The following is a 14,386-nucleotide window of genomic DNA, read 5'->3' as shown; positions in this document are numbered from 1 at the left end:
TTTTTTTGGTTTTTCTCCGGTACCGGGAACCGAACTCACGACCTTGCGCTTGCCAGGCAGGCGCTTTTGCCGCTGAGCTAAATCCCCAGCCCCCAGAAGTAATATTTTGGATACATTTATTTTTAGGACAGCAACAACAACAGAAGACACAACACAGAACAGCATCTGCTCTTGATTTGACCATTTGTGTTCCAGTACATATAATCATTATTTTTCTACATGTTAGAAATTCTACCTGTATTTTTCTAAATTGTAACATCGTTGTCAGAGTGTTAAAACTATTTGAATATGTCTGTTTACTCAGAAGCATATTTTGCAAGTAGACAGCTCTTTTGTAAGGTAATAGGTGTGGTGCATTCAAGAGAGAGTTTAAGAGTTTCTCTAAGTCTCTGAAAGGCTAAGAATATTTAAAGTTGGAGAAATGACTTAGTTGTTAGGAAGTTAACAACAGTTGCTGTGAAATAAGACCTTGGGTGAATGTAATTGTATCTCGTGTTAACTAAGAGATATTTGCAGTTGTTGTAGATCTGATTTTTATTTTAAGTACTTTGTTAAGGGGGACTTACGTGGAGAGGTTCTGTTTGCCATTTGCTGGTGAATTGGCTAGTTTGCACAGGTGATTTTTTTTTTTTTTCATCTAACCATAGCATCTGCATAGCATCACAGCATATGAGTACAGTTGCAGAGAAAGGCAAAACACAGAAATCCACAACAGTAAATCAGGGAAATAACACTGACTTGTAAACTTCAAGAATTTAAAATTAAAAATCTTTGAAAAGTACAAAGGTTGAAAAATTTCAAAATTTAAAGTTATCTTTTAAAAAAGGGATGCCCGGGAGGTTTATTCCATAGGGCTTCTTGTAGATCTTGTCTCCCAGGTCAAATTTAAAACTGACCAGCGTAGACAGATTTTGTTTATTTATAGTTTCTCTTCTACTACTTGCTTTGTTTTCCTTTTCTTCATCGCTGTTTTGTTTGTTTAGAATTGATGAACATTTTAAAACAAGTCCCAAAATCCCTGGGATTGACCTGAACTCAACACGGGTGTTATTTGAGAAGTTAATGAACTCTCAGCACTCCATGATTCTAGAACAGGTATGTTCTTTACATTTACCAAGTGCATTTTTAGAGATGCATTTCTACATTGAATAGCTCTGCCCCCCCAACCTCAATTTTGTACTAGTATATGTTTGTGATACATAGGAAAAATGCAACTTTTAAGAGAACAAAGGTGAAAAGGTAAGTCTTGTACAATGTTTAGTTTAGTAATTCATTTTGGGAATTTAACCTCATTTAGCATTCTCTTTGGTTTAATCTTTATGAACAATATAAGGTCTGTAGGGGTAGGACTTTCGGGTTTTCTTCTGATCTGTTCTGACAGCCTTGACCAGTGCCTTGGTCATAGTAGGTGATCAGTGCATAACGAAGGAATTAGAGTGAGTCTGTCAAATAGTTTATGAATTTAGAGATAGATTAACCAGATCTCAGGCATGTTTGAATTTCTCATTACTCTTTTCTTTCATACAGATCTTAAACAGCTTTGAAAGTTGCCTGATTCCACAGTTGTCAAGTTCACCACCAGATGTTGAAGCAATGAGAATCTATTTAATACTACCCGAGTTTCCCCTGCTCCAGGATTCCAAGTATTACATAACCCTGACTATCCCCTTGGCCATGGCCATTCTGCGGCTGGATACAAACCCTAGTAAAGTATTAGGTGAATGTGCTAAAGTTATTGAAGTATATTTGTGCTTATTTATTTTGTTGGTGTGACCCCTGTCTCTCAGTGGATTCAGATCCTACATCTATTTGTTGCTGATAAAAATGTTAACATTTCAACTTAACTGTTAATTTCTAGCAATCCTATTAGTAATTTGAGCAAATTGAAGCACTAGTTAGGTTATTTGAAATAATTCATGCAAGACTAATCTTGATTTTGAAATATCACAGTCAGATCACTCAATGGATTTTCTTCCCTTCCACATTTGCTCAGAGTTGATAATGCCTTAAGAGTTAGTGCCCACCTGGCTCCCTTTCATCAATATCTACTTAGGGGCAGGAGTGAACTGAATGCTTTTGGTGAAACTGAGGTCTCCAGGAAAGGAGAGACAGAAAATGACCCAGTTGGGATTTACCAATGTTTGTTTTCTCTTTTTTAGAACAGTTGAATCCACACTGATTTTTGCAGGCTGTGGACACTTTGCTGAGATAAGAGCCTTCTGCTCCTCTGGGAATTGGCAAGTGTCTCTTTTGGAGTAGCACCCGAGGTGTTTTTATCAATCAGGTGCAGGAAGTCTGTCACCTGGCTTTTTATTTTTAAACACCCCACCCCACCCCCGGTAATTTTTTTTTTTAGGTGTTTGCTGCAACTCAGTAACTTCTGTGCTCAGAAGAACTGAGCTGTTACTTGAGCATGGTCTTCCCTTGACTGGAGACCTATTTCTGGCATTTCTATTTTGCACAAAACACAAAAGCAGGAGTAATAATAAAAGCATTAGTAATACATTAGTAATTAGTTTTTCAAAGCTCAGAAGCCATTTGGGCCACATTCTCTTCGCTGTTCTAACAATTGTGAGATAGATGACAATCTGAAAAAATAGTACCTGATTTGAGCTTTGGGATTTTAAAGTTTATTTTTCTAGGTCTGATGACACACAAAAGTGTTTATACTAAACTTATTTTTAACTTACAAGTATTGAAATTTAAAAGAAGAACCCAAGAGAGTACAGTAGGTTATCCAGCAGATATTACAGCTGTCAGTGTTTCGTCTTCTTTCTTTCATCCTCCCCTGCTGCTTTTTTGATGAAATATTTTAAAGGAAAGCTCAGGTGTCATATTATTTCATTGGTTAACAGTTTCAGTGTGGCTGCATTTATTTCTGACAAAGGAGAAATCAGTGGTATAATCTGCTTGTCTGGTTAGGAGAAACATTGTTTGGAGAAAAATAAAAGTAATAGGTACGTCTTTCAAGTAATTATGCCTCTTAAAGGAAAGAAGTGGTTTCCATGTTGGTGCCACTTGTAGGGCCTGTTGTCTTGCGCATCCTTGGCGCAAAATGTAAGTCGTGGCTGAGAGCCGTGCTGAAGTAACTAGAAGATGTGAGCACTGTTTGGAGCAATCCAGTGGATACCCCTCATTCCCAAAATATGTGTATGTTGTCCTCATGCAGCCTTGGAATTAACTTTTAGATTAGCCTTCCAGATGAATTTGAAAAAATTCAGGTGCTTTTACCCAAACAAAACAAAACGAAACAAAACAAAACATCCCCAGGGAATCTTGTGTAACTGCTCAGACATTTATACAGACATATTTTAATGGATTCTTTTTAAAGTCACTTTGGGGAAGCTGTATTTTAGACTAATGTTTACCTTCTGGCCTTAGAAGTTTTTAGCTAGCAAGCAGAAGCATACATACTTGCTTAAGATTATATGTTGAAATATATCTTTTCTTTCTTTCTTAAGATAACTGGTGGTGTCAGGTATGCCCCAAATATTTCATGAAGCTGGTAAACCTCTATAAAGGTGCAGTTCTTTATCTGCTGAGGGGAAGAAAGACATTCTTAATTCCTGTACTGTTTAACAATTATATAACAGCAGCTCTCAAGCTCTTGGAGAAGTTATATAAGGTGAGCATAGAAGGAGCTAGTGGGGAGAGGGGTGAGTAGATGGTAGGGTAAAATGTCCTACTGAGATATTGTTCTCTGGGAAGCCATTTTTCCAGTCTCTGTGTTTAGTTATTTGTATTTTGCCTTTTATCAGGTAAATATTAAAGTGAAGCATGTGGAATATGATACGTTTTACATTCCTGAGATCTCTAGTCTCGTGGACATTCAGGAAGACTACCTCATGTGGTTCTTGCATCAAGCAGGGATGGTAAGGATTTCTGTAAAGCATATCTTACAGATTTAGTCTTCTCTTCAAAGTACAAATCAGGAGAAGAAAAGCACATCTGAGCTGTACAATGTGTCTTAGACTTCAGTGTTAGTGTCACACCTTTCTTCCACCCAGCTGGCTTTTCCAGTGTTAAAACTTGGAAATACTTTAGGCAATCATAAATGTCATAAGGAGTCATAAGTAAGTAGTCACCTAGATTGTTACAGATTTTTTAGTTGGCAACATTAAAAAAAATCCAGGTGTCTTTGGTCAGGATGTAACAGTGTAAGTGTGTACTTAGCTTGTGCAAGGCCCAGGGTCCTGCACTCGGCCCTTAGCACTACAAAAAAAAAAAAACAAGCAAAAATGAGTATGTCTAAAGGAGTCAAATTCATAGAAATTGAAAGTTAGAATAATGGTTAGGAGGGGTAAATGGTAATTGTTATTTAATGGTATAAAGTTGTAGTTTTCAAGAGAAAAATTACTAAATAGCCTTTGTGCAACAATGTGAGTATACTTCTATTAAAAATATACATTTAAAATGGTGAAGGTGGTAATTTTTGTGTTATTTCCATTTTACCAAATTAAAAAAAAATAACACATGAAAATATGAATTTCAGGCTTTTCTTGAAATTTGGAAAATCTGGCAACACAAATTGTCTTCCCAGATGGCGTCAGCTGGCTGGAGTGCAGTAGTGGCTGTTCAGTCGCGGCTTGACGTGGCCACAGTTGCCCCACAGAGCAATACATTCCTGACGTGGAAGAAAGAACCGTTTGCTAGTTATTGTCTTCTCACAGCAGACCTACTTTAGTCGTCTCATGTCAGCTGCCCAGCCCTGTAGGCCACCTCTGATTTTAGAACTGTTGATAGGAAAACGTTACACATCCCCGGTCCAGATTTCACCAAATGTTAGGTATACTGTCCAAGGGACTGTGGACTCTTGCCTGGCACTCCTGGGGCAGCGGGAACTGCTCAGTTTGATTGCAGACTGGCTTTCTATATATATATATATACCTGTCTTTTATGTGGCATTTGTGTAAATTTGAGTTGTGTTGGAAAGCAGAGTAATTTGGTTATTGTAGTTAGTGAAGCCATGTGCAGAAGATACATCTGAGATGAGCCGTTTGCCAGTTTAGCAGATTCATCGCCAGTAATAGGGTAATGTTTTTCTCTGCAGGTTTTTTGGAGGTCAACAGTGATCTCTAAAAGTAAGACATTTAAATAGGCTTATTTACCTAAACAGGCAAGGTCGTGCTCTTTGTCTGGTAATAGATGATGGGTACTACATGCAAAGTTGTATCCTTTTCTGTAGAAACATTTTAAATTGGCACAGTGTTATATTTTTAATAAGATTTTGTGATTACTCTGAAGAAACAAAATAGTTTGCACGAAAAATAAGGTGTTCTTACTGGGATGGTATGGAGAGTTTTACAGATGAGCTAGCAATGAAGTTGGCTATCACTGAATTTAGAAATTATAAAAAGATAAGCTTTCTAGTTTTATCAATTTGTGAACACTTTTCTTTGAATGATAAAATGTTAAGTGATGAAGTAACCCCATGAATTACATAAATCAACTGTTTTATTTCTAGGTTAGGAAATGGAGTCTCAGAGAATTTATACAAGCTTTCTATGAAGTTAGGTATAAAAGCCAGTTCTTCTATTTGTTTTTTTAACTTAATCCTGAAAATAGTAGTTTGCTAAAATTTCTTTTTGACTCAGACAAGTTGCTTGTGTTAAAATCTAGATTTAATGTAGGTGATTCTGGTCCCCAAATGGAGGTACTTGGTGAGCAAATTTACCTTCTTGCTTTAATTCTTTCCTCTTAACATTGGATAAGCTGTGTAGAAAATTACTGTATATCCTTTTGTGATTTCTGTGGAATTTTTCTTATTGTATTGGGTATGGTACAATTAGAGATTGAAGTTCAAATTTCTTGATATCTTGGGTTTGTGCTTAAAATGCTACCATCATTCCATATATACTTCATTATTGTAACTACTTGAAAATAAAAATGCTGGTAGTTTTTTTGTGTTGATTGTTTTTTAAGCTGGCTACAGCTGAGGCTTTGTAGGGTCTCATACAGAGCATGTGCTTCAGGTAGAAAGGGTGGGTATAACCCTCTACTCGTGTCCGCTGGCTCTGTCTCAGATGCATTCCCTGACTTCTGTAGGCCTGCCGACTGCATGTGAACTCGAACTGCAACAGTGCTCTGTGGGTTACATGGGAGAACGCGTGGAAGGGTCGTTAGCCGAGTACATGAGGTGTAGTGAGCCCACAGTAACCATTTTTCACTCAGCAGTTCTGCAGCGTCTAATGTATGTCCTACTCCTGAGTGAGTTACTGGGCCTGGAGGCAGTGCCTGGAAATGGTCTGCCTGTGCTGTTTGGTTCAGTGCAGAGGCTGCAGTGAGAAAGAAATTACAGAGGGATGGCACACGTGTGCAGAGGGAACACTGCAAAATGCCTGAGTTCTGCTTGTTTTAAGAATAACCATTAGTAGTTTATTTTAGTTGGTAATTTGCCATCATCTGTGGGTGAAAATCAAGCAGCACGCAGAGTGCTCGTCTTTACAGGCTCCCATAGTGGGCAGCACAGGGCGGCAGGCAGTCATGCGCAGAAATCCAGTGGCACTAACCACTAGAGAGCAAGCTTGCCCTCCCTCTGCGTGGGTTGGGGGAGACCCAGTGTGCAGCAGCCCCTACTTGGAGGGCCGGTGCCTTGCAGGTCTGGGACAGTGCAGACCTAAGCAGAGGTGGCTGCGTTTCCTCCCAGCATGGCAGCTGTTTGTGCAAATGTCTCCTGCCTGCCACAGCCCTACTTAGGAAATGTTTAATTGGCATTTTTAAAAAAAGATATCTCTAGTTCTTTGGTTTTATACAATTCATTTTATATAATTCATTGTATATACTTTCAGTGGTGGATTTAGGTCACAGTGCAGCCCTCTTTGAGTCAAGCACCCTTGAAGTAGGACTCATCAATACTTTGTTAGGTTTAAGTTTGACCCATTTTGGGGGAATGGCTATCACATCATACATAGCCTGTCAAGAGGTGCACACTTTCCTGATCAGTCTGTATGCATCTTTCTAGATTAGAAGTAGCAGTAGAGGCAGAAAAATTACTGAAACTTATTACTCATGATACAGGAACGCCAGTGTTAGAAGCAGCGTCTAAAACATTCAACATACAAAATAAAAATCAACAAAATTATTATACTTCAAATATAAAACTCATAGATTTATAAAAATTTATAAGGCAGGCATGGTGGCATACACTTATAACCTTAGCTACTTGGGAAGCTGAGGCAGGAGAATCTGATGTTTGAGGTCAGCTTAGGAAATTTAGCAAGACCCTGTCTCAAAAAGGAAAAAGGGCTGTGGACATAACTCAGTGGTGGAGCATCCCTGGGTTTAATCCCTAACACTGAAAAAAACAAACCCATACCAAACAGATTTTATAGATGTATGTAATTCTGTACCTTCTTTGAATCCTCAGCCCTCTTTTGCCTTGCTAAGGGCCGGCACCTTGGTTTTTTTCAGGCTTCATTATCTTCCATCTGCCTTGGTGGCTCCCATGGGGTCTCCAGACCAGCAACTCTGGGAAAAGTGTCCCTGGCCTTTGCTCTGGCTCCTAACCAAGGCCGTTGAGGTTTCTTTCCATACAAACCACCCAACCAGAGGGTGGTGACCCGGGGCTCTTTCCCTTGCTGTGTGTGGAAGGTCAGTTGAGGGGAGAAGAAGCCACAGAAGGTGGATGCCAAAGGGGAGTGAAGAGCCTGGAGATGCAGAGGAAGCTCGTGCTGTTGGCTGAAGAGTTGGATTACACCATCAAGAACACAGCTACTTTAGAAGGCTGAGTACCAGGGTACTGTCAGGCCACCACTGTTTTTGTAGTCACCATTCTTGATACCCAGCAAGGGCTCACTGGCTGATGTTCATAGACGCAACAAAGTGAATTTTGTTGTTCTCAGAGACACAGGAGCTGTGAGCTCAGATCTTCCCAGGTCACTGATACAGCGGGAATCTATAGGAAGGGAGAAGGGGAGAAGCTGCTTGTTAATTGCGTGTGGAGAAAGGGAAGTTTTAGGGCTCCTTTGTGCAGCTGGTCGGGTCTCTTTCACATCTTTACAGGTCCCGTGTTGTTTCTTTTCTGAGGGGATTGTTTGGCCCGGGGGACTTTGAGCTTGTGGTGCCAGATGTCATTGGCTGGACAAGTCAGCTGCTTCTGTGCATGTCCATTCTTGAAGAGCTGGTTTCAAGCCATCTTTGAGTGGGTTCTAGAAAAACAATTTAAATGCTTTGTTGTTTAAGGAATATGTATGTGGGCATGTCCAGGCCTTAGCGAATTTTATTGTCACTTTTCCCACATCAGGTTTTACATTCTAGGTGTTCAGGCCGTTTCCTTGCTTTGTGTATCAACACATATTCAAAAGCTTTCTTTTCCCTTGTGAGTGAACAAATATGCTTAAACAAGTCTATGAGGAAATGGAAACATTCTAATATTGGTACTAGCGTTACCAGCTCGAATGGGTAGTTACTTGCCTCTGGTCAGGTGGGAAGTATGCACAGACTAGTTATGGTTAAATCAAAGTCAAAGTGCATTGTAGAAAAGTAGAGCAGATTACCCTGTAAGCAGAGTGGGTTAGTTAAGCAGAGCAGGGCTGGGCGTGGTGGCGCACGTCTGTAATGCTAGCACTCTAGGAGACCGAGGCAGGAACATTGCTAGTGCTAGTCCATCCCAGGCACATTAGTGACTTAGGGAGACCCTGTCTCAAAATATGAAAAGGGCTGGGGATATTACACACACACACACACACACACATACACACACACAAACACACACACACACACCAGGCTGGCTCCATGGGCAGAATAGCTCAGGAGGGCAGAGCTGGCTACTCTATAGAACAAACAGCACCAGGGAAAAGCCAGTAAAGCCAGCTTGTTTCATTCTTATGGAGTGTCAGTGGAATGTTGTTACTCAATTATTTTTAATAGGAAGGGGTGAGGTCTTCTGCACTGGGTAGAGTTTACATGCAGATGTGTTTGGAGGTCTACAGCCAGTTCTTGGTCAGATCAGTCTCCATCTTGGTTTCTGCCTGTCTCATCCTTTTTGCCCCCACATCCCACTGTCTTATCTCAAGGACTACAACAGCTTTCTGATTTTCTTAACAGCCCAATGTGCTTTCTTACTGGCCTGCTCCTTTATGCTCAGGCTTCTACTTTAAAGTCTTGCCACCCCCATCCCAGTTTGCTGCTCACTTTCTGAGGGTGGTCTTATCTTTTGTGGGTGTGTAGACCAGAAGAAAACTTAACTTTGGAGGTATTTAGATTCTTAAAGTGGTTAGGTATGGAGGCATGAGACTAGCAGAAAACTGAACTTTGCATAGTGCTGTGATACAGTGTGGTAATTGTTCTGAAGCAATTTCATTCTTAAACTCACACTAATTAGGTTTGCAGGCATGGGAATGAGTCAGATTGGCTTGGATTACATGTGCGTGATTTCTGGTCTCCCTAGACTAGAACTGTCTCTCTAAATATTGTTTCTCAGTCTGGAGAAATGTTGCCAAATCCCTAAAGGAATCTAGTTCTAAAGGACGAACAGGGTGGATTTTAATTAAAATTGCCTTTAAATTTCATTTAAATATGCATAAACACTAAAGGAAGTATATATTTTATATTCATAGTATTTAATTATAAAACCAAGTGAAATCTACAAGTAAAACATGAGCAAAATCAATAAAATGCATCTTAGCTTAACCAGCTTAATGTGATGAGCAAACCTGTGTTCTGAAACTAAGTCCCATTTGCGGAGTGAGTGTGTACCTCCAGCTGTCAGCGCAGAGCTCTTAAGTTCCATGCTCCCCTGCTTCTCTCCCTGGATGACTCGGCTCTCTTCCTTTCCTCTACTGCTCAACCCCATTCTTGCAACGAGCGGGGACTGCGTTGGCCTTTTCCTTGGTAAAATTGTGCTTTACCTGGCGAGGCTGCTTTTCTCTTTCCTCATTTCCCATTGACAGTTAAAGTATTTATGTGGCTCCAATGCATTCATCACAATAAATGCAGATTTTGTGGTTATGTGCTGTTCTGAGGAGCTTGTTCAGATTGTGTTTTCATTTTGCTTAGAGGATTATTTTAAAAGCCATAGAGTATTCTCAAATTTCTGAGAATAAATACATGTTTTTCTGTTTGAGAAATATTGTTATAGATGACCATGATCTGTTTGATTTTTTTTTTCCTCTATTAATGATATTTATTACATAACTTAAACACATTTTCAGAAGAGATTTCCTTTTTTTCTTATACCATACATGAAACCATAACATACCTGTTAGCTGTATTTCATCCTGGTTGTATTTGTTTACCAGTTCTCCTTTCAGAAATTTGTTTGTCAGTTCATGCCTTGATGGAGTGTTTTCCATTGGTAGCTACTGCCCTAAGTGCTGAGTCAGGGCCAGTGTACTGGACATCCTTCTGTGTAGTTTGTTCCTTCTACATGTGTGTGAAGGCGTGCACAGCATGTTAAAACATAAAATTAGTTTTAATTACAAGCTGAGTATCCTAAATCTGAAATCCAAATGCTCCAAAATATGAAACTTCCAGTGTTGAGAAGATGCCACAGGTGGGAAATTCTACCTGTGGTATGAAGTTCATGAAGTTTTGCACCAAATTCCTGAAGTTTTGTACCAAATCCCCTTCAGATTCTGTGGAGAAGGTATATATGAAACAAGTGAATTTCCTGTCTAGATTTGGGTCCCATCTCCAAGATTTTTCATTAGGTACATGTGCAAATGTTTCAAAATCTGAAAAAAATCCAAAACATTTTTTGGTCCTAGGCATTTTGGATAAGGGGTACTCAACCACTTTGCCCCAATAACATTAACCTATTAAGTCCAGGTTGTTCGGCTTCTGTTTTGAATGAGGTTTCTTGTAAAGAGAATTCTATTAATGCTGTGAATTATGACATTAGTGAAATAGCCTTTAAAGTTTCTTTAAAATTTTTAAAATTATTTTCACCTCCTCAGTCTGTGTCTATCAAACTGTCTATTCTTTTCCAAAATCAAAATATAATCAGCTATGTAAGTAGTGCTAGCTTCATGGCTGAATAGTCAGATAGTCTGTTTTATTGTTTATATTTTATTTTGGGGGTTAAAAATTCAGGTTTTGCAGTTTAACTAAGATTGTTTCTTTTTCTTCATACAGAAGGCTAGACCATCTATAATACAGGTAAGTGATAATTTTTAAATTTACTTACGTATTTTTCCAACAGTACTCTTTGTAGAATGCACTAATACTGCCAATGATTTGTCTTATGCTAGGATGCTGTTACGCTTTGTTCCTACCCTTTCATCTTTGATGCCCAAGCCAAGACCAAAATGTTACAGACGGATGCGGAGCTACAGATGCAGGTATTATATTTTAAAAATTTCCTCTTTTGTCTGTTTTTTTCTTCTTAGACACTCAGTTATAATTTTGCACGACAGGAGAAAGCATATCTGAGTGAATTTCATTATAACTCTTAGAACTGATCTAAGTTTTTTAAGTAATATATATATGTAAATGAACATTTATGTAGGCTGTGAGTAGCAAATATTTTCTGTAATGGCCTTAAAGTAAATATTTCAGGCTTTGTGGGCTCTATAGTCTGTCTATAAAACAAGAAATGATAGTACATAAGTGAGTAGGTAGTAGTATTTGAATAAAACTTTTTGTACATTGAAATTTGAATTTTGTATAATTTTGAGTTTAGCATCTACTAAATAATAGACTTCCTTTTATTTTTTCTACAACTTAAAAATACAGAATTCACTGTTAGCTCAGAAGCTGTTCAGTTCCGAAGCAGACATGCAGAGGGATAGCCGGAGAGGGTGCAGGGAGTCCCTGGGGCCTGGCTTCCAGGGAGGAGCAGCAAATAGGAGAGGTGCCATGGGCTGGAGTAAGCAACCCCACCCTCCCCCGCTTGTCCCCTCTCGGGTTCTTGCTGGTCCGGGGGGACTCTTGTTGCCAGCCTGGGACCACCGTGTCTCCTCATGGCCCTGCGTATCCTGGTCGCGCCCTTACCCCCTGCGCAGCCTGCGGTGCCAGTCACAGAAGATCTTATTAGACAGAATGCTAAACACAATGACTGTATACTTTTTCCCTGGAGGAGCTTTCCTTGCATCAGCAAGAAATAGAAAGACTAGAACATATTGACAAATGGTGCTGGGATTTAAAAATTATCTTCAAAATAATATCTTCTTGGAAAAATTGAAAATTTAAGCAAACTCAAGAAACTTGAATATTTGAGTTTAGCTCTAAATAACATTGAAATAATTGAAAATTTGGAAGGCTGTGAAGTGCTAACAAAACTTGATTTGACCGTGAATTTCACTGGAGAACTGAGCAGCATTAAAACCTTGACATATAATACCCATCTGAAGGAGCTCTTTCTCATGGGCAACCCATGCGCTGATTTCAGTGCTATAGGCAGTTCGTGGTGGCCACACTTCAGCAGTTAAAGTGGCTGGAAGATAAAGAAATAGATCGTTCAGAAAGGATTCAGGCACTGCAGAACTGTCCAGTAGCTGAAGAGCAAATCAGAGAGCAGGAAAAAGCTTACCACCTCAGAAGAGCAAAAGAGAAAGAAGAGGGTCTGAGGAAGCTTGCGGAAGAATGAAAATGCAGACAAGCAGAGGAGGAACACCGTAGGCTTTGATGGGCGTCCCTCCACAGACACCCATGTGGCACTCGCATTTTCTTCAGAGAGCAAAGACCACATCCAGGTACCAGTAATACAAGAAGAAGTACATAACACAAAGAAATTAAATGGAAATGAAGATGACCTGGAATTCTGGAACAAGCCCTCTTTGTTTACTCCTGAATCTAGATTGGAAACTCTTAGACGTATGGAAAAGCAATGGAAAGAACAAGAACAATTCAGTGAAAAGAAGAAGGAAGTAAAGCCACCACAGACTTTGGTCACTAAATCGGGTGAGGCCCTGAATGTCAGTGAGCCCAAGCTTGACTTCCTTTTGAAAGATGATGATAAACATAACCAGACTATCCTGGACCTGGCTGTCTAAAGGTATAGGGATACGTCTTTAACTGAAGTGGGCTCACAGCCCATGTATGTATAAGTCATGGCCCTTTCAGCTCGTTCTTTCTGCAGAAATTAAGCTTGACAGCAGCTCTGCTAAAAGATTGCAGATGACAGGACATCTGGTGATATATGTGCCCAAGGTAGAAGAAGTAATCACAGGTGGCAGACAAACAAGTTTGTGAAGACCACCTCGGGTGGCAGCAGAAAACAGACACTGACCAGAAAAAAGCAAGTTGAGAAACTAGAAGTGGGTCCTAGTAAGTATTCATTCCCTGTTGTGACATCCATAGTTCAAGAGAAGAAACACACATCCAGAAGACTGGGATCTGACCCCCAAATTGCACCAAATGAGGAAGATCCAGACTTTGAAGATAACCCTGAAGTTCTCCCGCTGATGTGAAACATGATGCTTCCGTGTTGTTGGCTGTGACCTGCTACTCAGTGCAGAGAGTAGGTGCATGACATTTATAGGATAAGCAGATTTGTCATTGTTACCACTTTAGTGCTTTAACTCCTAGTATGTATAGTAATATTCCTAAGTGATTTTAAAATAAAAATGTATAACTTAAAAAATAAACAAACTGTTCAAATGCTGGATATGGTGGTTCATGCCTGTAATCCTGGCAACTCAGAAGGCTCTGAGGCAGGAAAATTGAGGCCAACCTGCAAGACTTACGTAAATAAGAGTAACTTCAAAATAAAAAAGAACAGGGTGGGAATGCTAATTAGTCATAGAGCACTTGCCTAGCATGGGCTCATTCCCCAGTACCACACATACATATACCTCACCCTGCAAAAACAGGAGGCGGGATAGATTTGAGGTGTGGAGCTAGAGTTTGCTGAACCTGGATGTAGAGAGAAGTAATTAAATGGATCTTTATTATATTAATTGAATGTAAATTTGAGATTTAAGGATTTAATATTTTATTTTAAAATGGATTTTGACAAGCCTACAGAGGAACTTGTGAATTAGCAATCTGAATCTACCACTTCCTGCTATTGGTAGATATCAGCTGTCTGTGTCTTTCCGTGTCTGCCTTTCTGTGTCTCCCTAGTTCTGGCTCTGTCTGTTTTCATAGATATACCCGTGTATTGACAATTCAAAGGTGTTCCAGAGAGATGGATACTTTCACAAAATAAAAACCTTTTTAACAGGTGATTGTTAGGTTTCCTTATCTTCCGTTTGAAAATCATGGTTTTTATTTCAAGTACATTTTTCAAGTACATTTTTATTTTAGGCTTAATCAGCTAGTCAAATCACTTTCCTGGATCTGGCTATAGATTATGTGAGTCAGAAACTGTTCTCAGTTAGCCTTTCGGAGACCAGATTAAAAGATTAGAGTGCTGGGGGCTGGGGATTTAGCTCAGCGGCAAAGCGCCTGCCTGGCAAGCGCAAGGTCGTGAGTTCGGTTCCTGGTACCGGAGAAAAACCAAAAA

General features: G+C 39.6%; 1 protein-coding gene and 1 pseudogene across 4 annotated transcripts in view; both read left to right on the top strand.

The window, feature by feature from the left end:
- Positions 1 to 14,386, top strand: part of Herc3 (HECT and RLD domain containing E3 ubiquitin protein ligase 3) — a 145,810-nt gene that overhangs the window by 90,871 nt on the left and 40,553 nt on the right. For all 4 annotated transcript variants that reach the window (XM_005401448.1, XM_005401446.2, XM_013502723.1 and 1 more), the window contains 6 exons: positions 984 to 1,095; positions 1,528 to 1,717; positions 3,462 to 3,625; positions 3,759 to 3,872; positions 11,074 to 11,097; positions 11,190 to 11,279. In XM_005401448.1, the coding sequence (XP_005401505.1) occupies positions 984 to 1,095; positions 1,528 to 1,717; positions 3,462 to 3,625; positions 3,759 to 3,872; positions 11,074 to 11,097; positions 11,190 to 11,279 (694 nt within the window). The remainder of the gene's footprint in view (positions 1 to 983; positions 1,096 to 1,527; positions 1,718 to 3,461; positions 3,626 to 3,758; positions 3,873 to 11,073; positions 11,098 to 11,189; positions 11,280 to 14,386) is intronic.
- LOC102023146 lies at positions 11,892 to 13,542 on the top strand (annotated as a pseudogene).

Source organism: Chinchilla lanigera, unplaced genomic scaffold (assembly GCF_000276665.1).
Source record: "Chinchilla lanigera isolate Chin_1 unplaced genomic scaffold, ChiLan1.0 scaffold00073, whole genome shotgun sequence".
NCBI classification, from domain to species: domain Eukaryota; kingdom Metazoa; phylum Chordata; class Mammalia; order Rodentia; family Chinchillidae; genus Chinchilla; species Chinchilla lanigera.
This window is presented reverse-complemented; position numbering and strand designations above follow the sequence as displayed.